At 32.4% G+C, this 24010-nt stretch overlaps 1 protein-coding gene and 1 pseudogene across 1 annotated transcript; one reads left to right on the top strand and one right to left on the bottom strand.

Annotated features, from left to right (window-relative positions):
• Positions 1-7479: 7479 nt before the first annotated feature.
• On the bottom strand, positions 7480-14075 carry LOC126838671 (uncharacterized). The gene is made up of 6 exons (XM_050573284.1): positions 13780-14075; positions 12093-12225; positions 9853-9992; positions 9634-9768; positions 8188-8253; positions 7480-7876 (listed from the first exon to the last, which is right to left on the bottom strand). The coding sequence occupies exons 3-6, from the start codon at positions 9967-9969 to the stop codon at positions 7688-7690; spliced, it is 507 nt and encodes a 168-aa protein (XP_050429241.1). The 5' UTR covers positions 9970-9992; positions 12093-12225; positions 13780-14075; the 3' UTR covers positions 7480-7687.
• On the top strand, positions 11513-12016 carry LOC126839353 (uncharacterized; annotated as a pseudogene).
• Positions 14076-24010: the final 9935 nt, after the last annotated feature.

Below are 24010 nucleotides of genomic sequence, written 5' to 3'. Positions count from 1 at the left end.
TTTAAGACACATAATACATTACATTATTACAACATGATTACGTAAAGATACTGGTCTTTGTAGGGTTTGGAAAATGAATTGCAAAATATTTATTACAAACGTCACGTCTGCTCGCGTTGATTAATTGGGAGGGGTCTTGCGGCATACCCGAGAATTTAATTCTTACAAGTTCCTTAATTAGTGTGTTAAGGGAAAAGTACTTCCACAGATAAAGGCAATACTAAAGCTATTTTACTCTTGCAGAGACTCGGACTCTTCAAAAGAGGAACATTAACACCATTAGTAAACTAAATTATTAACTATATTGAATTCCAATTGCATGCAAAAACATGACTCACGGAAATTATAGTTGATGTATGCAAAATGTAGATCATTAAAAAGTAAAAGCTACAAATCGATCTTAAAATGTATGAAATATATATTTTATATAGTTAAATAAAAAAGTATATAATTAAACAAATCTTTAAATTGTTTAATTACTCTAAACCTAGAAGTAACAAAAATTAAAAATACATTTTTTTATCTTATTTCAGATTAAAATGTAGAAGTCAATAAATATTGTCATTTGTAAGTCATACAACATGTTTTGTTTTCAAACAAACACTTCTGAAAACGACAATCTGTAAATACTAGAAATAACTTTTAACCAAATTAGTCAGATTATAATTCCTCTTTTTTACATTTGTTTCAAGTTTATTGAAACACACTAATGAATTTGTTAAGTTTTATAAGGACACTTGTTCGTTAAGTAATTATGCATAGTGTTTGTTTGGTCTGAATCATTACAAATAATCTGGCAGCTAAAATAGAAGCTTCTCTTCTCGTAGAATTGTTACAAATTATAATAATTGTTAATTTTTTATTTAAGCTATTGATTTGTTTTAATCGAAGCAAATGATTAAGCTTTACAAGAATAAAAACGATACTAAGAAAAAATTCCTTTAAGAACTACACCTGTTTTCGTTGCGTGTCAATTGAATCATGTTACCATTAAAAGGGCGTCACACACCCGTTATTTTCTTCAAAAACCCGCCTTGCGCGGCGTAATTTTACAAAGGCTGTAATAAAAACTAAGAAACCACATTTTCACATAATATAGACAACAACTTTGTCTGTGCTTTACCATGGCTCTTTTTTTAATATTTTAAGCAATTAATGAATAATTAATTAATTAAGAAAGCACTTTTTTAAAAATGATATAGCGTCAGTTGTAAAATTAAGCCGCGCAAAGCAGTTTTGATGGGAAAAAAATTGTAATTTATCCTATAGAAATGACTGTGATAGTCTGACAAAAAAATGGCAATCAAAAAAGTATTCTCATTACTGTATTAATAAGTATACATTATAGTTCAAACTCTAAATTAAGATTTTTTGAAAAATTGCCTAAACTTTACTCCTTAAAAATGGCCGATGTGGCGTCCTTTAAAGTAAAAAAATTGCTAAAAATGTAGATAATTAGGTTTTAGCAATCAGCGTTATGAATAGCCGTTATCGTTGAATATTATTTATCGTTTTACTTCTAAAAACATTTTGTTAAGAATATTAGATGATGTGAAATAAATATTTTTCATTGAGAAACCCGGTTAACTCTATTTTAGATCGTCTGATTTCTAGATAATAATAAACCTAACCTAATTGTGATATTGCTTTTATGTGGCTATTGATAAATCATTCAATCGATAATATTGTTGTATATATAAACGTATTCCATTGAAAATCTATTGAGCTGACGTGGTTTGGAGTGACGGTAAACCGGAATATTCCCTTTGTAAGCTAATGACATTTACCTAAAAGGTGTGCTTTTGCATAATTATGATTACAGCAGCTCGACAGTCCGTATAAAAGGGGTAGCTTTATTCTCTCTATATTATACATTGTCGGGCAGCCAACAGCGCTAGTCCAGTATGGTATTTTGTAAGCTGGTTCTTTTAGGGTTGGTGGCTTTTGTACGGTGGGGAGGGAGGCAGGACGAATGGGTGGTGGCCATGCCCGTCGAAACTTCCACGTGCTCAGTGTCGGGCAAATTGCAAATTATCGGCCTGCTTGCCTGGGGGGACAGGTCCATACGTCATTCCTCGTCGGACTGTACCGGCCGCCTGCCGATAATTTTACGAGTCATTTGTTCGGCATTGTTACAGAAAAAGCCCATTTTACAGTTGTCTCCCAGCGGGTATTTTATTTTTTTACAACACCTTCGCGTCCCTTCTCAAACTCCATACGTGTAGGTACGCGAAAAATAACAAAAAGGCCTGTAATTTTGTGGAATAATACAATTTACTCGCTAGTCCAAAAAAATGTGCATCGATTGCATTATTACACTAATAACACTCTAACCCATACTTAAGTAAAAACATTTATTCAGTTTCGCAATTCCACACACCAAAATTATGTGTCAAACGTACCGGTCTGCCGACCATCAGTTTAATTTATGATGAGTTGTATGTATTTTCGTCACCACTTTAAACGAGAATGAAACCATTATTATTCTAGTAAATTCTTGATAGGTATATTTAATAATTTATGCCATTGGTTAAACACTGTATAATATTAAATTACAGGCACATTGAAATCATTAGAAGTTTAATAGTGTTCATGGTATCGTTAAACAATGCCGATTGTTGGACAACTGTAGGAATCATGATCAGCTAGCTCCATCTCTTTGAAAATATGTAAGAAATGAAAAAAAGAAAATATGCTATACCCCTTCTATTTTAAATACGACCGCCTTTGTCACTAATCAGTAACTCTTGTCGGGTATCTTTTACCTATTTTTAACTTTTATAATCTAATCACGTTCATTGTAAACAGAAGGCAATCGATTCTATTTTTCTTTGAAATACCCCATGAATGGCATGTTAATCAGTGTGATAAGTGCTCGCAAAGGTTGGCGAAGACTGATAAATCATCTGCTATTTTGCACGGATAATTCGCCCACTTAGAGATTCGTCAATCGTTATTATGAATTGTTCAATGTGTTATTTCATTTAGGTGTGCAAGTACCACCCCCGGGTTGTTATAATATTATATGTATGTATAATAACGCGGTGTTCGACATTCGAGTCCCCACGTCATAGATCACCGAAAAACGCGATTCTGAAATTTAAGTGCGATAATATTAAATATTTTATTTTCTGCTTTTTTTTCTTCCGTGAGCAATAGCAAGATCGTCAAAACGGGTTTTCGCTGCTTTTCCAAAACGCATAAATTATATTCTATATTATTCTATTACTTTATTCTACATGTAAATCCAATAATAATAAAAACGCCACCGCTTTACACCAAGTCCCTTTGCTATTTATGGGTGTAATAACTTCTATTTATAATAATAATTGTAGGTATCTATATAATTCACCCTCTTCGCAAACGATATTATTCAAAACGGGCCCGTGCGGTACATTGTACGCATATACTTAATACATCTAGTAACATATGCTACTATCGTACGGCGTTCCTTCCTACTGCAATAGGCAATACACACGAGATAATAGGGGAATGTGTGTGTGTGTGTGAGACAAGTGTCGAAATTCCGAGAGACCGACTCATATACATACAAAGTAAATTGTTTCGACACTAGTTCGAATTATACACTTTACTTATGCCATATACACTGCAGAGCCGGTCCTTGTACTCCTCTAACATTCTGTATATTGGACCGACATATTATAATTTATATATTATATTATTACTGCAACTTCACGTCCGTGCGAAATATTCACCCCCCTGCCCCTCTTTCACATAATTCCTACGAACCTCGCTTTGTCCGTTTATGGGGTAATACTTCATTGTAATTAATCGGACAAAAAAACATCCCTAATTCGACACGCCCGGGGCACAGCAATGGTTCTACCCCTTTTACAGTTCCCACCCGCGTCGTCCGTCTAATAATTTTCCACGAGGTGGTTGCGCAACTCAAAATATTTTTCTATACTGTGGTCTGTGAGTAAAAAACTTATTTATATATGAACTATTATATATTAATTTGATACCGCGATTTACCACGTACAATCGAAACCTTTAAATGAACAAAAGGATTCGTTCCATTTAGACGTGCAAAAACTAATTGGTCAGCTGACTTAAAATTGATTAATAATAATAAATTCCTGTATCATTTGTTGTAGCAGGACCCTTTGCAAATAGTTTGTTATTAAAACAAGCAAATAACTATTAAACATTAATTAACTGTTAAATAACTGTTGTAGAATTTTTCGAATAACCTATACACATACAATATATATTGCTAATAAACCTCAAGAATCCTCTGATCAAGTTAGACTAAAATGGTGGAACTTTATAATGTGATTTGTAAAAAAAAAATTTACCAGACAAAGTGGAGTTGCGAAAGTCCAACGTGATGAAATTAAATATATTATTTTTGTACTGAAAATGTAGTTTAGTCGACTTTAATTTAGTTCACTGACTTCATGTTTAGCAAGGTCAACTATAAAATATTTTGTTGTCGTTTTATGCAACCAACTTTTTATAGATTAAACCAAAAATTTTTTTTTCGTGCAGATGGTGGAAGGTTTAAGAACATTTATATCATATTTGTTTTAATGGGAATAATTTAATTTACCATCTATTTTATTGTTAAAATACAATTTTATTGTCATGTTTATATGGATCGCAATTATGATCGATACTTGCCGGTTTTGCAGCAGTCGGAAGAACACAATTGACAGTAGTCTTCTAATAAATCTCCTATTACTTCGACGGTGGATCACGAGCCGATGACGTATGCTAGGTGCAGAATAAATACGAATAAAACAATAAATACCATAGAAAATTGCTTGAATCATTTCGAAGGCGCAGGGTAGTGAAACAGCACTGTGATGACCATCTGGACATTCCATTTCGTCCATTGTTTGCATTATTTCTTCTCTATAAACCCGCCGTAGACGATCGCTAATTCCTTAAAAATTTGACGGTCAAAACGACGAGTTTGTCGATAAGGGTTCAATTTTTTTAAGAAAGGAATCCTTAATGTTTTCAAAAATAAAAACTATAAAATTGCAATTATTTTAGGAGAAAACGATTGTCCTATCCTTAATTAACTACCCTGTAGTATAATTTAAATACTTCTTAAGATCAAAAATAAATATCGAGATAAAGTTGTTATTAAATATTCACAAGTATTTAAATTTACGTCAATAATAAACTTTAATTTAAACTAGTTACATAATGCAATTATACATACTAAAAATAGCTGTAAAATATAAATTAAGTTTCAAACTTTAAAATGGCGTACATGGAAATAAATAAAATCATTATTTTTGTGAAAGCCAGATTTATATTCTACTAATGTTTAAGGGGCACGGAGACGGCTATTAATTTGGGGGTTAACGTTCCATGACAGATTTTAGCTATGTCCATTTGGTAAAAGGTACATGGATATAAGTTTCCTATATTAGTTTTTATTTACTGATTTTTGGTGGTAAATTGTACATAACTAATATTATTTTATTAATATAACTAATTATTTATTAGTTTTATAAATCTATTTTCTATTAACTCTTGCGATATTTTAGTAAACAAATTCTCAATGGGATGAACTCTCACAGCTGTAAGTGTTCAATATTATTTAATAGAATTTTTTTTTTTACATATATATATACAAATTTGTAAGGCGCTATAACCCCGGATTTTCATATTTTTTAGTTATTCTATTATAAAAATACTGTTAAAAAAAACTCAACACGAGTTTTCAGATAGCTAAACTAATAAGTGTTGTCTACCTTGATTTTGATATTGTCTATGTTGTTATGACTTTAAAAAAAGCCAAAATATGTGTGGACCATTTTTTTTAGTTCGATCATTTAGCCTATTAGTTCTATTCGCAACATTTCGCTAGCTATAATCGATTTTTTAACTCTATTCTGTATTTAAGTGGTCCTCATCACGGATAGCGTTCGCTGCAGTCTACTCAGTAACAATTTACGTATACCCGACTTTGGTTGCATTGTCGTAATCGAAATCATTATTTCTGTTTAGTACTTGATAATATTATACTTTGTTGGATGCACTACGCATATGGCGGCATTGATCAGTTTGCGCTTTTACCGACCATCCCTACGGGGGCCTCTCGTTTCTGGTGGCCTCGAGTTCCCCGAATCCACCCCTGTTTAGAGAAGTGAAAGCTGTGCGTGAAACGAGTGACGAGGGGAAGGCGGTTCGCGGGAGCTATAGGGTGGGTGGGGGATTCGCATACACGCCCCCGTCGTCAAGGAGCGGTAAAAAGAGCGTGCGCTCAACGGGCCACGTGTACCCCGGAATCGACGAGGCGGTATAGCCATGTACACGTGGGTTCCCCTACCCGTAAGCCGCCACCCGCCCCTCCGTTCGACGACTGCAACGCTAGCACTAACCATCCCGTTTATCTATTAAACGAAGAGGCCACATCGAGGAGACCTGCCGGGTACGTGCCGCAGAGTAAACTGCAATATATACATTATATAGACATAATAGCTTGTGCGGACCTCTGGCGGGGGACCTTTACTCCGCGTTGACTGTGTGCCGGCCGACAAAAGCCGTGGTGTCAATTGGGTTGCCGACCATCGCGGCGCGTGCACGATTTATTATAATAACGCGACCACGACAAAGACCTTTCCTAGTGGAACGGTTGCAGTCTGTACACGCGCTACTCGCTATGCACTCATAATGAAATTTCAGTATGAAATAGGTACATCTATATATATATATATATATATATATATATATATATATATATATATATATATATATAGATCTATATATATATAATATATAGATGCCCGCCTCCCATTACTACTATCGATTAAATCTCGTTTTTTGGTACTGTAATAATATTATAACATTTAATAACCAGACGCCATGACGCCGCTGTACATTGTAACTACATATTTTAGAATAATGGGCGCGTTACATTACAGTATCATTTGCTCATTTTCTGTTTATAACGCTGGGAAACGGAAACCATTAGAAACTGACATTATAAGAATAAATACTATCTTTTATACTAATGGACGTTTATCTTTTAATGGTGTACAAAACGATATCATAAATATTAAATAATATTGTAGTATGCACTTTAAACATATTAAGGGATTTCAGTAAAACGTGGCACATATTGTAAAGACTCATTGCGCTTGTTTTTAGAGAAAATAATATGTTACTAAAAATATGATTTATTGATAACATACAAAAATTAATCAAAACGATAATTACTAATATAAACTTGTATTAAGACTCACGAGTTATATGAACTTGTGCGTGCAAAATTGTTCTACATTTGTATGTATATAGATGCTGTCCTACTGATATAAATTAAGTTTCAATTTAAGATTCAGAGGATAATGAAGTGTTATTATTGATTGTGATGAATATATTTAAATGCCCATAAAGTCTATTTATATTTTATAAAACAAATGTATACATTTAGAAGCTTTGCAAGTTACAAATAATCAATAATACTTTTACATATTATATTATTTTTATCGTGTTATAAATTATTAATATTATGTTGCTAATTTGGCCATAAACTTTATAAAAATCAGTGAAGTAAAATTAAGATTACTAGAGTAAATAATAATTAGTCAATTCTAAAATGTCTTACACTGTAAATAGTATTTTAATTAACATAATACATTTTTATTGAATTATAAAACGAACCGAATATAAAACTAAGTACAATAGGTGTAATGCAACCCCTTGTTTAACAAATATCATTCTTATCAAATAAAGGACATTGCTGCATGCTATCAACAGGAACACCATTCCAACCATCTAAAATTGCGTAGAATCCAGGGAATGATTTCTTGCAATCACACCATTTATCATCATAAGCATCTAAATCGATGAACGATAAAACTAATCCTTTGGAATGTTGTCTCATGTATGTTCCCTAAACGATAAATATACATTGATTGAGTACTGAGCACAAAGCTTAGTGATTTATATGTTTATATCAGTGGCATAGCCAGTAATCTGCGTACACACGCAGTTTAGTGTAATTAAAAATATCTAAAGGGAGCAAAATTAAAGATAAAGCCACGGCATAACAAAGTTATAAGGGCTGAAGTTAAACTACTCCCATATAATAAAAGACTAGTTTAAAACAAATAAAACAAAATTCTAGCCGCGCCACTGGTATACATATTATGTTAACTTTAAATCAACGTTGTCTATTTAGCATTTTTATACCAAAAAGCTTACTTTTTTGTTAAGGGATTCCAGAGAATCCGAACACCAGTCGCATGTTTGTGTTTGGGATTTACAAACCTATAAATCATAATTCATAAGTTTACAAATAAAATATGTACCTTATAATATGTTGGTTTATCTTATAGCCGGATCCACACTAGGAAACATTGGTAAGCGAACACCTGTGATATTTTTGTGTGCGATCAATGTTTGCATGTGGCCCTAACAAGCGATATTTGAGTAAACAATAATAATATATTCTGACCAACAACAAAGTGTACACCCAGGACGGTCTGAACTGGCCCCTCGGTACATTAGGCTAACTGAAAGGCATCCCGTAAAATTAAACATTAATATTTTATGTATTTATCATTGAACAGACAAACAAGTGACAAAACAAAAGCGCCTTAGTGGGCATTTACCTATTTGCCTCTTAGCCTTAATTCGTTTCTGCAGCCGATCCGTTTTCAATGTAGTCATGTTTGAGGATAATTTTATAGCAATATTTATGTAATAAAATTTAAAATTAACAATAGTTTTTTAATTTTATCAAGGCCCATTACGAAAAGTAATGTTTTATTCCTTGCCATAGCGTCGAAAACGAAATGAATTACCTGTTATCAATTCAATAAAGCATTTGCAATCCATACTTTCACCCAGGGACCCATCACCCGAACGATACATAAAATAATATTTGTATTTACATAATAATACAGTGTAATAAATTTAACGTACGACACTCATTTTCTTGGAAAATACCTGTAATTGTGTAGTTTTTCTATTTTAAAACATTTTTACTCGTGTTATTTTTAAAAAAATATTATAAAACTACTAAATATTTACCTTTTTTAGTATTTTCCAGGGTTCTATCAATTTTTGAAAATTAAATAGTATTTTGTAATGTTATACATTTATATTTAATTTATATTGTAATTAAAAACAATTTACTAAAAACATTTTGACTGGTCGATAACTAGCTTTGGAAAATTAATTTTATACGTGCATACTTATAAAAATTATCAAATGGGTAATTGGTATTCTATTGATAGATGTTAGAAATGTACGAACTTGCAGAAAGATGCCTTTTTATAGTATAGTTGTAGGAAAAATATCATTAAATTGGTAATTTTTTTTTTTAACGGGTGTTGACAAAATTAATATTATAGTCAACGATTAAGAGCGTTCTAGTCAGTCAGTTAATTCTTTGGTTTTTCCAAATAAAATATAATATTGATAATGAGTAATAGCAAAGTTGATTTAAGCACTGTCGATTTATCTTCAGAGAGTATGTGTAATATATTTTATTAAAACATTTGAATGTATAGTTAAATATTAATTTTTTTTAGATACTTTTAGAGTGGAGGAATACTCCAAATCTTACGCACGTTTATGTCCCTTGCTCAAGAAGTAGTATTTTTGTGGTTTGTCTCTAATCTCTTATATTTATTTCGTACTTACCTCTTCATAACCCTTGCATAGAGTTGCATAGCTTCCATCATCATACAATTCTATTACTGACGGAGAATAATCCAAGTATAAGTACAGTTTGTCTCGATTTATTGAACTTTCTTCAATTGCTTCTAAAATATTTTTCTTAGAAGTTAAGAACAGAAAGGTTTATAATTTTCTCTCATAAATTATAATATTTATGTCGAATACATTATGTCATAAACTCACTATAGTTATTACATCTTCGTTTTGTTCTGAACTATCTAACGGATTTATACCATCAAGAAAGTCATGGGTGCACTCGTTCATTTGATCCAATCTAAGAACAAAAAAGTCTGCTACCATATTTAGGTAATGAAAATCATAATCTACAATTTAAAAAAAACATGTATTAATTATTTAGGTAGTGCAAGTAATACATTTTTTAAATAGAATTTTATTGTTTTTTTTTGACATTTTCATGTCTTAGCTCTGGCACATAACCGAAAAAATTATAACGAAAAATAAAATGGGGATGAAGATGAGGTTGGGGGTGGGAATGGGGTTAGGGCGTCCAGAGCTAGAGTAGCACAGACACTTAACAATTATGACAAGAATCAAGACAAAGAAAAAATATCTACATGGTCAAAAATAAAGAAATCTGTGACTAAAGCAGCAGAAAACCTAAGAATGAAGAGTATGGGACAAACAAAAGTATGGTTTAACAAGGAATGCCAAGAAGCGGTTGACAAACGTCAAGTAACAAGACAACTAATGCTACAAAACCCCACCAGAACCAATATAGATAATTATACAAGAGCAAGAACATTGACCAATAAAATAATCAGACAACAAAAACGACTCTCAGAAAAGAAAGCTCTAGAAGAGATGGAAACATACAGAAAGAACCCAAGAATGTTTTTCGAAAATTCACATCAATTAAAGAAGGATTTAAGGCGCGTGCTTCAATAATGAAGGATGACGATAATAATTTATTATCGGATCCGGGGCAGATAGTCAATAAATTCAGGAATTACTTTGAGAGACTACTGAATAACAATAATGATAATCAATACAATAACGACCTGCCTTATGAACAAGTAATAAGAGACACCGTAGAACCTGAAATTCCAAAACCAAACCTGGAAGAAATAGAACAAATTGTGAATACGTTAAAAAATAATAAAACACCAGGCGAAGATAACATTAATTCAGAACTCTTAAAGATAGGAGGAAAAGACATTCTAAAAACTATACAATGCCTCATTGCAGAAGTGTGGAGGAGTGAACGGATTGAGAATGATTGGAAAATGGCCATCATATGTCCAATTTTCAAAAAAGGTGACCCATCAAGAGTAGATAACTACAGAGGAATCAGCCTTTTAGACTCCATCTACAAAATACTATATATTGCCATTTTGCATAGGCTTGAAATTTATACGGTAGACATAATAGGTAATTATCAGTTCGGTAAATGTCCGAAAGTTTTGAAGTTAAAACAGGGTTAAGACAAGGAGACGCACTGTCTCCAGTATTATTTAATTTGGCACTAGAACAAGTAATAAGAGATATGAAGGATAACAGGTCCATGGAACTACTTGGGAACAGGACTCTACTAGCATATGCCGATGATATTGTTATCCTGGGAGAATCTCAAGACCAGATAATCTCAAGTACATTTAAGCTAATAGAAGCTAGCCAAAAAATAGGACTGAAAATTAATGAAGATAAAACGAAGTATATGATAATGACTAGGCGTTTAATCAATAAACAAAATCTCAATATAGGTCAATACACTTTTGAGCAGGTGGACAACTTTAAATACCTGGGAGTCAATATAAATGCAAACAATAATATGCACAATGAAATAAATTTGAGATTAGCGGCAGCAAATCGAGGTTATTTCGCCATGAATAAGATGTTCAAATCGAGACTTTTATCAAAAGAATCAAAGATAAAACTTTTTACTACTTATCTCCGTCCAGTTATCATGTATGGATGTGAGACATGGTCAACAACAAAGGGTAACGAAGGAAAACTGTTACGGTTCGAGAGAAAGATTCTGAGAAGAATATATGGACCTATACGAAACCCGGATAATGGGGAGTATGAGCAAAGTAATAACACAGATATAGAAAGACTATTCAACAAACCAAACATTCAAAGTTTTCTAATATCCAAAAGATTAGAATGGGTTGGGCATGTTTGGAGGGCGAAGCAGAATCTGATCAATAAAGTGTTAACCAATAATCCATCTGGGAAGAGACCGCGAGGAAGACCGCGCTAGCGGTGGATGGACCGTGTAAAGAATGTTCTAAAAAGAATGGATCAAACAGTAATAATGGAGGAGGCCGATGACAGGGATCGTTGGAGAGTCTTAGTAGAAGCTGCAAAACGCCTTCAAGGCGTGTAAAGCAAAAAAAAAATAAATAATGGTACCAAATATACTATAAATATAAATCAAATAACAATTTACAATTTTCACTTACAAGCAATATCGCCAAAATGCTCATAGGTCACCCAGTCTATATTAATTCCAAATATTATGTTAGGAAAATTGTCTTTCAACGTTTGCACGTACCCTTGCAACTTTGCGCTAAATCCAGCTTTAGGTTCAACTTTCTAAAACAAAACTTAACATCAAATTCTAATACTTTCATTAGTTATAGTTTATAAAGTAGAAAAAAACATTTATACTAGTAAAATTATACTAGCGAATTAGAACACAATTATCATAAAATGCGATTTTTAGATTTATTACAGTTTTTTTTACAAAATACGGAATAAAATCATTGCTATATGACTTGTAGTGTAAGCAATAATATTAACAACAATTTCGGAGACAATGTTGAGAATGGTTTTGAATAGAGCTTAAACAAAATTTATAGCTTTCATAAGCACAGAAATTGTTTTTGCGACACCGCTAGTACCAAATGTCACCAATAGATAGTGTTAAAAATCGTAAATTTCCTAGTAAAACGCTAATTTGTTTCCAGTGGAAACTTTTCACTAATAAATGTCTCGTTTTCAGTCCATACTCCATTCTAGTCCGTAGTGACTGCACCACGGATTATTATGAATAATATTTATAAACGGTTTTATAAACCTAAAAATATATACTTGCCCATGCATCCAAATGCGTAAAAATGATTCCTTTCACAGGGTATTGTTCAAAAAATAGTTTGAACATGTTTAACACATCTCCAGAGTTAAGATCAAAACGATTTAACGCCGTAGACCATTTTTCGTAATATTCATAAGCCATGTATACATAAACATTTTTTTTAGTGTCCAGCAAATTCATCAAAAACTCTGAACAAGTATTTTGTTTTTTAGTTATTACAACAATAAACAATTGAGCAATGAATCAAATCGCTTTTATAAAAATAAATATACTAATATTAACTAACATAACTAATACTCCTTATAAACAATACTTCATTTTTATCTTAAATTAAAAAAATATTTCAGTGCATCCTACCAGTTTGTTGATAGACAATTTCATTATTATTATTTATAATAAATGTTTCATAGACCACCCCTTCGCACTCATCGGGTATTAATGTAACATCCATCCTTTTGGTATTACACATTGTATCGACATCACCGTAGTAGTTACAAATTATTTTGTCAAGTCTAACATTTCCTTTAAAAAGTTATGATATACAATATAAAATTAAATAGTTAATAATACATAATAAAACTATATTAGTATGTTGTGTTCTTTAAGTTAATATAACTGTTAATTTATGATTTGAAATTAATTTTCATGAAGCTTTATTAATCTAAAATATCAAACAAATTATTTAAATTTGTCTAAATACTATATGTGGTAAATATATATTAAACATAATATGGTAGATATATTATGTTTTTTTAGTATTATTCATATCAATTTTTGTTAAGCATTCAATAAATTGTATAATTTTAATAATGATGCTCAAGCTTTGTCAAATTAATTTTATTTATTAATTATATTTATTTTGAGTCATGGTTTTTTCACTTTTAGTAGTTCGTTTTGGTTAGTTCAAGTTTGATCAAAAATAATAGAGAGTAATAATATGTACTTTTAACATTTAACTTTAAATACGTTAATGGTTTTTATAAATAAATAAAATGATTTATTTATTTATAAATAGTTTTTATATTGTATAATTAATGTTCTCATAAACTTACTGTAAGCTTCTAATTGTTGGATAACAAGGCAAAACAAAACACCATTAACCAATGCCAAATGATTCATTTTTACAAAAACCAAACAATATTTATAATTTATAAAAAAATATATACCACATTTAACATCACAATAGTAGGTATACGGATTTTATTGACAGCGTTTAAATGTAGATCCAATCGCACAACCGTAGTTGATCCACGTATAATAATTTATGTTGGTCGTTCAATTTGCATGTTAGAAACAAACAGCACGTTAACATACCGTGTCGATGAATACAAAAGTGAACGTGATGCATTATAATTTTCAACAGCTAGTTCGCTTTTGCGTTTTTTAACGTTTCAAAAATAGAATTCTAGTGTTCATAAGTCACATTCAAACCATCCTGGATAAGTGATAACTAACGGTTTAAGTTAACTAGAGAAAAGAGCTCAGTCGTTCCTATGCAATGTCATGTGATACACAGTAGATATCTTTACTTACCAATTCAATCACTCTTGTATTATTTTTGCGCATTCCAAATGGTAAAAATCCTGTTATAATTTTGAACAAAACTGTTTAAGAAATAAATTATATTTTTTTTAATCAAATATGGTATGAATATTGTACTGCATAAAGATGTTATTTCCTTGATTTAATTGTGTGAACGGGTTATAAGATTAAAACTAATATAGAATAAGACAAAATGGTAACTAACCTTAAGGCCCCTGGATACAGACCATTTTTAAGGAGTTTTGTATAGGCAATATTTAAGAAAAAAGTGGTTTTAATTAATTCCGACCATGTCAATTAATTTACCGGTTAATTTGTATAAGCTTCATGGTGTTATTTTTAATTTAAATAATTTTGTCTATGAGTAAAAGCCATTTTAGTTAATATAATAGTACATTTTTTGTCCATCGCACAGGCTGAACCAGTGATCCGATAAGTAATCTGAAAACAGATTTGAATTTGTCATTGTAAGTTTACTTGAGATCGGTTAGCGTACTCTTTTGATATCTTATTCCTACTACACATAAAACACATTTTAACATTTTATAAAATTTCAAATTTTAAAATCAAATTTCGAAAGGGTTACAACTTAAAATTAAAAAAAGTGCTGTGACCGATCTCAAGTAAACTTCATGACGAATTCATATATGTTTTTAGATTGCTTAGCGGATCACTGGTTTGACCTGTGCTATGGACAAAAAATTATGTGTTTTGGCTGGAAAAAAACGGTGGGTATCCAGGGGCCTTAAGATAAACAAAGTGATTGTGTCAAACAGGTACAACACTAGGTGGATACTGTTCGACAAAAACGATTCAACTACAATAAAGTAACCGTATCAAATTGGTATTATAACAAACCATCGGGATTTTTAATACTAACCGAATTTATTGTTATGATTTTTTTACTATCGCTTGAAACGTTTAGTAACTATAAATTTACACGATGTAGCCAAAAAAATAAAAACGTGTTGTTAACATTGGAGACAATGGGTTAATGTTTCATCCCGTGCATTCTGTAAAATAGAAACGATAACAATAAGTTACAAAAATTATAAAGATTTATTTAACATTAAATAAAATTATGTTTTTCGTTCACTACTATTATTATTATACGGTAGTTCAAGAATATCTATAACGTGTGAATGTATATCATATTATTACTCAACACACACGATGTTCCTGATCATAATGGCCGCTCGCACACAACGTTTTTTAGTGTCGCCGGAACTCATTATATTTCATCTCATTATATTATTTATGTTGTTTAGTTTTTTTACTATGCGGCGGTGACTGTACGTTTTTATTTTACGAGATCTCCGAAAATTGAACTCCTCCCCGTGTTCTACCATATAACGTATTATATTTAACGGCCTCACTCGGTGTTCAGTTAACATACCGGTCGAAATATTTCGCCAAAAGAATATATGACCCGAGCCGAGAATTGAGAAGTGGTTCTGAAACAGTATTTAACTATACATTTCTAGGTTACCGTTGAATTTTGTCTAAAATTCAAATAAAGGAAAACAAATATTTAAAATTGTTTAATTAATTGATAGTCAAGATGACGCGACATAATACAATGTTAACAGTAGTCTATGTTAAGGTCTGTAAACGTTTGTTTTTTTTCTTTACCTATTGAATACTGTTATTATGTAATATGCTTTAAGTGTCCTAATTAATAAATAAAATTAATTACAAATACCATAATGATGTAGAGTACCTAATAAAAACTAATAATTAAAATGTTAAAAATATATATCATTTTCAGTTATTGTACTTAATGTCTTACGTTAAATATATCAAACAATATAAAAAATATTATTCTGTGTTATGATCATAATTATTTATTATGATTTTTTTTATAATTCATAATTTGTTTACCTAACTTAAAACAACAATGTGTGGTCCACTAGTATAATATATACTTAGAACTATCAAAAAAAACTATAATATGCTGGAAATTAAAAATGTTTCTTATGATTATTGACTAAAATCATACATAATATTATGTAACAAACACTGATTCAACTGTTATCGAGACATGCACACCACCACATAAGTTGCAGTTAATTTGGAATAAAAAAACCTGTATTTGAAAGCCGTCGTTTCTACTTTAATTCTATACGTTTCGGTTATTTAGAATGAATCCAACATAAGTGTACGGTTCGGTCGCGGCTCGCCTATATGTTTGGGAGCCGCCAAAACAATCGGAAACAGTCCTTTTAGCCGTTTCGAGTTGAATTGGTTAAATCAACACGAGAAATTCGAGCGAAGCAGTTTTTTGAAATTTACCCTAAGCGATGGAGAAAGAGCAATCCAAGTGTGAACGTACGTTTATGGCGCGCCGAGGTATAATGAACACGTGAAGACGTTGCTAAGTCGAAGGATAGCCGTCCAGACCGGATTTAAGAGGCGTTGTAGATAGGGAAGGGCGACAAGGTTCTAACGAATTCATCAGCGCTCCTCTTATATATTTAATAGCAAACACGGCGGTGGTGGTGTACACGCACCTTTAAAGAAACACGCGTCTAATGAGCTTGGCACGGTGACGAAGGCGGAGTAAACAAAAAACCCTCACTGCTCCTCCGTTGTATGGTAAGGGCACTGGACCGGAGGGACAGAAGTCGCGGTCGTGCGGCAGAGGTTCGAGGTGTGGTAGACGGGGGCACAAACGAGGGGGGCACGAGTAGAATTCGAAATCCTCTTAACACACACGGTGGAACGGCTTAAAACGTTATTACCGGTAATTGGTTCGGACGGTCGAAATAAGATACTCTGCGCATTTTCGGGTCACGTAATTAAGATTACGTTACGCGCATCTGAAAATTTTATTGCCAACCTCCGCGGTACTAACCTAACCTTTACTATTACCACTCCTGTATACCGGTCGGTCGCTCGCTCATACACACACACACACACACTCACACAAACAGTCGTCCCCTTAAATCGAGAGACATGTAACGGCGACGACGACGATGACGACCTTTTTGTCGTCGAAGCTAATCCTTCGAATTCGGCTTTAAGGCGCTTTTATCGGCCGACAATTCGCCACCCCAATTAGGAAGGTCTAACGCGGGATTTCAACAACACTTTTCAAACCGAATATTATAACCTAAGCGAAGCCACGACGTCGGCTATTCGTTTGCCATTGCTTAGTCCGGAAATATTGCCATCTCTTAGTCCATACCCCCCTCCCCGCCGGTGTTGGACAAATAAGCGATAGCAGGTAAACGCCGATGTACCAATACCGTAAACAGGTTTTTAGAGTTTTCTACCCTCAAAATGGCTGGATTATAGAATCGAAAACTCCGACAGAAGTGCAAATTTCGCGGAACGACCGCACAATACACCATCGACATGGTTGCAAAATCATTTCCGTTGACCAATAATACCACACCACTGACTTCTAAACGTTACTCGAGAATTACAAAATGTCCGAACCGTACAGCTAAGGTTTTTTTTTTTGCACCACGGGGAATCGGAATTATTGTAGAATAGAAAATCATTAACAATTTCATAGGGTGTGCGGCACTCGAGTACATACTCGTTATTTGTACGCATTTCTATCACCTATGGAATCGCCAAAACAGCATTTAGAAATAGAAATCGATTGCACAATACTTCTAATTGACAAGTAGTCCTGCTTCATAGCCGTAGAAGTGTCAAGCGCACTCGATAAAATGTCCCCGCTAACAGAGTACCAGAATGCTTGGGCTGAACTCACAATTTCAATCGCGTCAGTGAATGTTATTTGAAAAACTAGTCACACCATTGTTGTCATGATATTTTGTTGAGCTTCTTAAATGAATATATTACTGATTATTCCAGATTCGAATTTTTCATAACTTATAGGACACAGTTAATAATAATAAAACAATGCTACGATCAACTAAAATATTAAATAAATAGAAATAATCCTCGAAATTCAATACTAAACACCTTGTATTGCGAAGATAACCGTGGCGTACTACCTACCAATCAACACCAACGTTCCGTTGAATGCGATATAATTGTATTGTTGGTGCTTAATGCGACGGGTTTAGTCCGACGATAAGGACTAAGGGCATCGGCGTGGAATAATTCGTATTTACCATGACGGCCAACTCTATACAAACATAATACACTCGGCTGTGTAATAATGTACAATTAATACTAAAATTATGTTTTAAAATACATGTATAAATGTAGCGGTGCCAACTGTCATCTGAAATGTATTGTTAAAAGGTATTTTACCTATGTAGATACTACTTAGCCCTTAGGTAAATCCCTAAATTTATGTTTTCATAGTTCATTGTTCTACCGGGGCGGCGATATATGTTATACAACTGAACAAATACTCAACTTAGTCTAAAAGAATACTTTAAAACTACTAATAAAAGAAAAACATTTATTATTTTATTCGCTATAAAATATATTACACTCCGGTACATTAGGACTTAATTACAATTTTTTTTTATTTAACTCAAAACTAAACGTCTTTCATAAAATGTATAGTCGTTATAAATATCAGGAAATACTGTGGAGATTTAATAGATTTAAAAGTCGCGGCGAACGATTTTCAAGAATAATCTGGCGAAGAAAACGTAATCACTTTTTGGTTAATCGAAAATATTTGAAGATGGAATATAACCTTTATTACATGACGAAAAGTGGATTACTTTATAATCATTTGATGATGTCGCAAAAATCTTTTGAAAATTCGAAAATGATGAAGCGTAATATACATCACGAGACTGCCAATGATGACGATCGGGAAGTCTTATTATTTATTTACTTATATATATTTATTATTATTATATTTTTGTGTCATTATATATAGGATGTAATCCACGCGGGCCCCGTAAAAACTTCAGCGCTAGTTAATCGGATCCGTACGGCTGCTGGTTTAATTATCGGCCGATTCCCTTTTTTTTTTTCTCTTGGTATAGAAACGATGGCAGTCCTCCAGGGAAATATTTCCGGAGCAGGTCTCGGATGCGGGGGAGAAGCGCAAAAAGAATAATACATATACACGCGAAAGAAAAGAGAACACATAATCAACCTTTCTCTCGTCGACCTTGTTAAAGCTCTATTAAAAATAATGGTAAGAATTTCCCAAACGACTAATTCCTCTGCGATGCCGCGCCGCCCCGTCGATTCCCTTTATCTATAGGACACCAACTGCGCGCCGAACCTATCTTCAGATCACTGTATATACGTATAGAGGCGTATACCGACCAGAGGTAAATGGATAAAAAAAATTGAAAATAACAGATTTCTTTTCTCGGTCTTAACGAGATTTCTGTCGAGCTGCGAAAAACAATCGCGACGTTATAAACGCTCACTAATGGTCCGCGGTCGACAAAAAAATAAACGCCCCCATCTCACAATATAAAACACCATTTGACGCGTGACAGTCAATAATAATATTAATAATGATTGATACTTGCTAAAGTATAAAGAGTTGTACAATTGTCGATTTGTTTTAAGAGTCAGCTCCGACGTTTTGTAATTAACTAGTACAAATATAGATAAGGAATAAGATAAAGCGTGAGCAACGGAAGAGAAGTAGTCGTTTTTTTGTTATTAACAAATATTGTAGGTGTGTGTACGGGCGGTAGTTGTTTTTTTTTTCAAGAATTTTTAGCGACAATTTGGACAAGCAGGTGCTTTAGGCCCGCGGCACATGGTAAAACAATAACATGACAACGACGGCATGTGCTGCAGCTGACTACTGTGTTTTTACGATCAGCGTACTGCGTGTGTGTGTGTGTGCCGTGTGGATATGCTGTCGCTAAAGAAGGCAAAAAAAAATTACTTACGGTTTTTCGGCAATCTTTTGTTAAGCCCCACACTGCAGTAGTCTTTTATGACGCCGTCGCCTCTACTCTGCCACCGCGGCTTCCCGTATAGCTTGATGACTATAAAAAATACAAAAAAAATTACACAGCGCCAACGGGTCGCGTGCCCTGGGCTGTTGGTGAAAATTTACCAACAGCGTTTACTTCGCCAAAAATATAATAATTCGGGTTTTTGTTTTACCTTCAAGTTATACTCCTTAGTCCTTACACATTGCCTTGGCCTCCGATGCGAACTGCAGTACAGCTGTGTGTGTATGTTTATTATACTATATACTGTACAAGTTACAACCCAATCGCAATGATAACAGTAACTATATATAACATAGGAACATAATACTTTTCGTAATAAAATAGTTTTTTTTGCATGGTCGTATATTATTATTGTATATAAGCACGTTTACGACCGAATTCCATTGAAAAGGTTTTTTTTATACTTATAATATATGCTTCTTTCGTCCGAAACAATTGCTACTGAAAAATGTTACATGTATAAAACAAAATCATACATTTAACATTATGTTATGTACGAGGGATATGTGCTTAATAAACTTCAGGTACAAAATGTTGCATCCAATATAATGTTATATATTGTACAGTTATAAAATTAATATCGTTAATAAAAAACAGGCATAAACTCTTAAAATGAGAGCAGTGGCGTATTTACGGGGGAGGGGGGGTTAAGGGTTATATCCCACCCAGGGGCCCTAACAGCACACAAAAATATAACAGTCACACCTGATGAAGTACTCAATTAGACTTTGTTTTATAGTTAAGAATCCAAATTTTTGTTTACATGCAACATGTGTATAATAATATGAATATATGCTTATACTTAATAGGTATTGTTATTAAAATCTGTATACCCCCCCTCCCGTGGAAAAATCCTAGGAACGCTACTAAATGAGAGTAATTTTTAAACAAGAACGGAGAGGGCTATTTATTAAGGAGCAAAGGATAGGCAATAATTGACATTAATCTTGTAGGCATTTTAAGTATGCCGATTCCTTTTAAAGAGAAAAAATATGAAGATTTTCTAGTTATAAAACGTTTGAAGTTATTTTTCTTTAGTTATGGCGAAAGTTGACGGATTTTATTATATTTTTTTATGTTAAGCTTACCTTTTTACTCTTTAACCCTTTCGTTCCTGACATCCTCATACGAGGATTTAACTTTAAAAAATCGAATAAAATATTAACAACTTACTATCATTATCAAAATTGTTTTTAAACACAAGTTCTTGTATAGATTGATGATAAAAAAATCGACACAGCCATAATAATAATCAATATCAGTCCGATATTATGGTTTGTTTAGAATCATAGGTTTTCCTTATTTTCACTAATTTACAACGTCTTTGTTTTCGAAATTTTTTTAATTTAGTCTTATATTTTTTTATAACCAGTAAAAGACTTTTTTTGTAATTTATGTAATTTCAGGTGAAATGAAAGTAATCATTTCTATGATATATTTATATTGACTTCGTTACTTCCCGACATACTTGTATAAGGGTTTTAAATTGTGTAGTGTATAACTAAGCTAGAATATTAAATTTATTTCTGAAACTTCGTAAATATATTTTTTACGTAAAAATTGTTGAATTCGAAAAAAAAATCCCAGATACGAAAGGGTCAAGGCGAAAAGTCCGATTTTTGATTTAGCTATTATAAAATTAGTTGAATTTATTTTAAAAAAACTATAAAAAAGTAAAATATATAAAACCCTATAATACAGTTTTAAAAACAATAATAAAGTATCGGACATTTAGCCAAAAAGATAATAAACTTTTTAACAAAAAATTGAAAACGGTTCGGTAGACACTTGAGAAAGTGACATCGCATTTTATTCTTAATTCGTATACAATTTGGCGCTTTTCCTTCCCCTAAAACAATACAACTATACTCTGTTCCAAAAATAATTAAAAACGCAGAAACTCCGACACAACCGAAAGTATACATTAGCCCAAACTCGACTTCTTCTAGTTCAATTAACTAAACTAGACATTAAAAATTGTTTAGAACTTAAAAATAAAATATGTTCTTCTATATGTACTATGTGAGTACATACATTTTACATAAGTGTAATAATAATTAATTTCACCGGTTAGCCTACAAAAATATTTTTCGTTTTATAGATGATAACATACATCATTAACTTAAATCTATAATATACCAGCTATTATGTTTTGTACAAAATACATAACTACATAAACATTTTACATGAAATAATGATCATCATTTATTTAAACGAGAATAAATTAAGTACACAACATATAAGCACGTACATGTTTTACCATTTTCATTTTTCGTCGCGGACGAAACTTTAAGATTTATTCCATACAATTCCTTCATTAAGCTCTTTAGTTTATTTTTATGAGCTCCATTAAAATATATATCTGTCTTGCTATAAAGTACAGTGTATTTTGTACACGGGTATTAAAACTTTTAAAGAGTACTTAAATTCATTATTTAGGAGTTTTTCAGAAACACCCTCGCGTGTATAACACGCGTAGAGCATATACATACATATAAATCTACCGGACGGCTTAACACTTTCACCACAGACATTAAGTGCAATAAAGCAACCAACTTTTTGCAAGTAGTATTTTTTATCACATTAGCCGCCGACGAAAAAACATTATCTAATTACTCGTGCATATTTCAAATCTATTCCCTTCACGTTCCAAATTACGCTGCAGATTTGGGAAAAAGACTTAGGAAGGGTCAAAATATAAGTAAGAGCTGCATGGCTAAATATAACATTCATTCGAAAAATAATAACACTGTAAACTAAAGCAAATATATGTATTATGTATGTATAAGTGCAGCGATAGTCAAAGTTACCAAGCAAAACTTTACAATAGGTATTTGGTATAAATACGACGAATATGTTATGCGCTTTGAAACGAAACGTTTATAGCGCTTTTAAAAGAATAAATTAAAATTTAATTTAATGATTAACTTTAAATTTATTTATTTACAATATTCAAAATCAATTAAGTTATCAGAATATTACACTATTAATAATTGTTGTAGTTATAGCAAATAATGTAAATTTTGGCTTGGTAACGGTTATAATCACTGTACACAATCAAAATTATCCATGTTTTTTTTTAATTCGTACATTTTAAATGGTTTGAGATAAAAAATTAAATAGTTAAAGAATACTTTTTACAGGGAGTAAGAGTAAAAACTAAAAACTGACGGTAAAATCCAAAATTTAAAAGTCAAACGGTATATGCTTTAGCATTGAATATATATATATATATATATTAACGTACAATGTACATGAATCAATAAACAAAAGAGTATAATTAAGGTGTAACGGTTAAATTGGTAACTTCTTACTAGAAGGTCGAGTGACTTATGATAACATCACGTTTTTGTTAGACCAATTAAAATCGGATAGCTTGACGGACGGTCAGTACTTGGTCAGTGGATTTTATGTTAATATAATATTATGGATATGACATTCAGATTATATTCGTTAGCGGACAAAATTGAGACGCTTTACGGTTTTGTGTTAGATCACAATATTAGTATTCCCAGATAAGTAAGTAGTTAAGCACACGATCGTCGGTCACGCTCCCCTCGCACACCGCACATGATACATTTATGTACATATATATATTTATATACATGCCTTCTACTCATTTATATATATATATATATTATGGTACAGGTTAAATTGACGTTAACTGACACACTGATAAGGGTAAAATCTCGTAAAGCAGTTTAGATTACCGCCGGCGTTACGAGTAACAATTTACATAATTGCACCCTCCTCTCATTCATATGTACATGTCCACCTATAACTATGTATATCATTATCAACGTGTAGCTTAACAGGCCTTGAAGTACTAATGCTGCCATCAGGGGTCGCCAGTCCGTCGGCGGAGAAGGGG

This window comes from Adelges cooleyi, unplaced genomic scaffold (genome assembly GCF_023614345.1).
Source record: "Adelges cooleyi isolate 19-005CV unplaced genomic scaffold, UGA_ACOO_1.1 ACOO_flye_CR_arks_rails_tigmint_CR_PRNA_30, whole genome shotgun sequence".
NCBI classification, from domain to species: domain Eukaryota; kingdom Metazoa; phylum Arthropoda; class Insecta; order Hemiptera; family Adelgidae; genus Adelges; species Adelges cooleyi.
The sequence above is the reverse complement of the archived record's forward strand: the minus strand, read 5'-3'. Positions and strand labels throughout refer to the sequence as shown.

What these genes read in the sequence shown, in the direction of transcription:
- LOC126838671 (XM_050573284.1), bottom strand. Translation starts at nt 9,969, where the DNA reads ATGGTAGCAGACTTTTTTGTTCTTAGATTGGATCAAATGAACGAGTGC. An exon ending in TATGCAAGGGTTATGAAGAG is followed by an intron (nt 8,254 to 9,633) that starts GTAAGTACGAAA and finishes TATGATTTATAG; the next exon opens with GTTTGTAAATCCCAAACACA. An exon ending in TGGAATCCCTTAACAAAAAA is followed by an intron (nt 7,877 to 8,187) that starts GTAAGCTTTTTG and finishes TTTATCGTTTAG; the next exon opens with GGAACATACATGAGACAACA.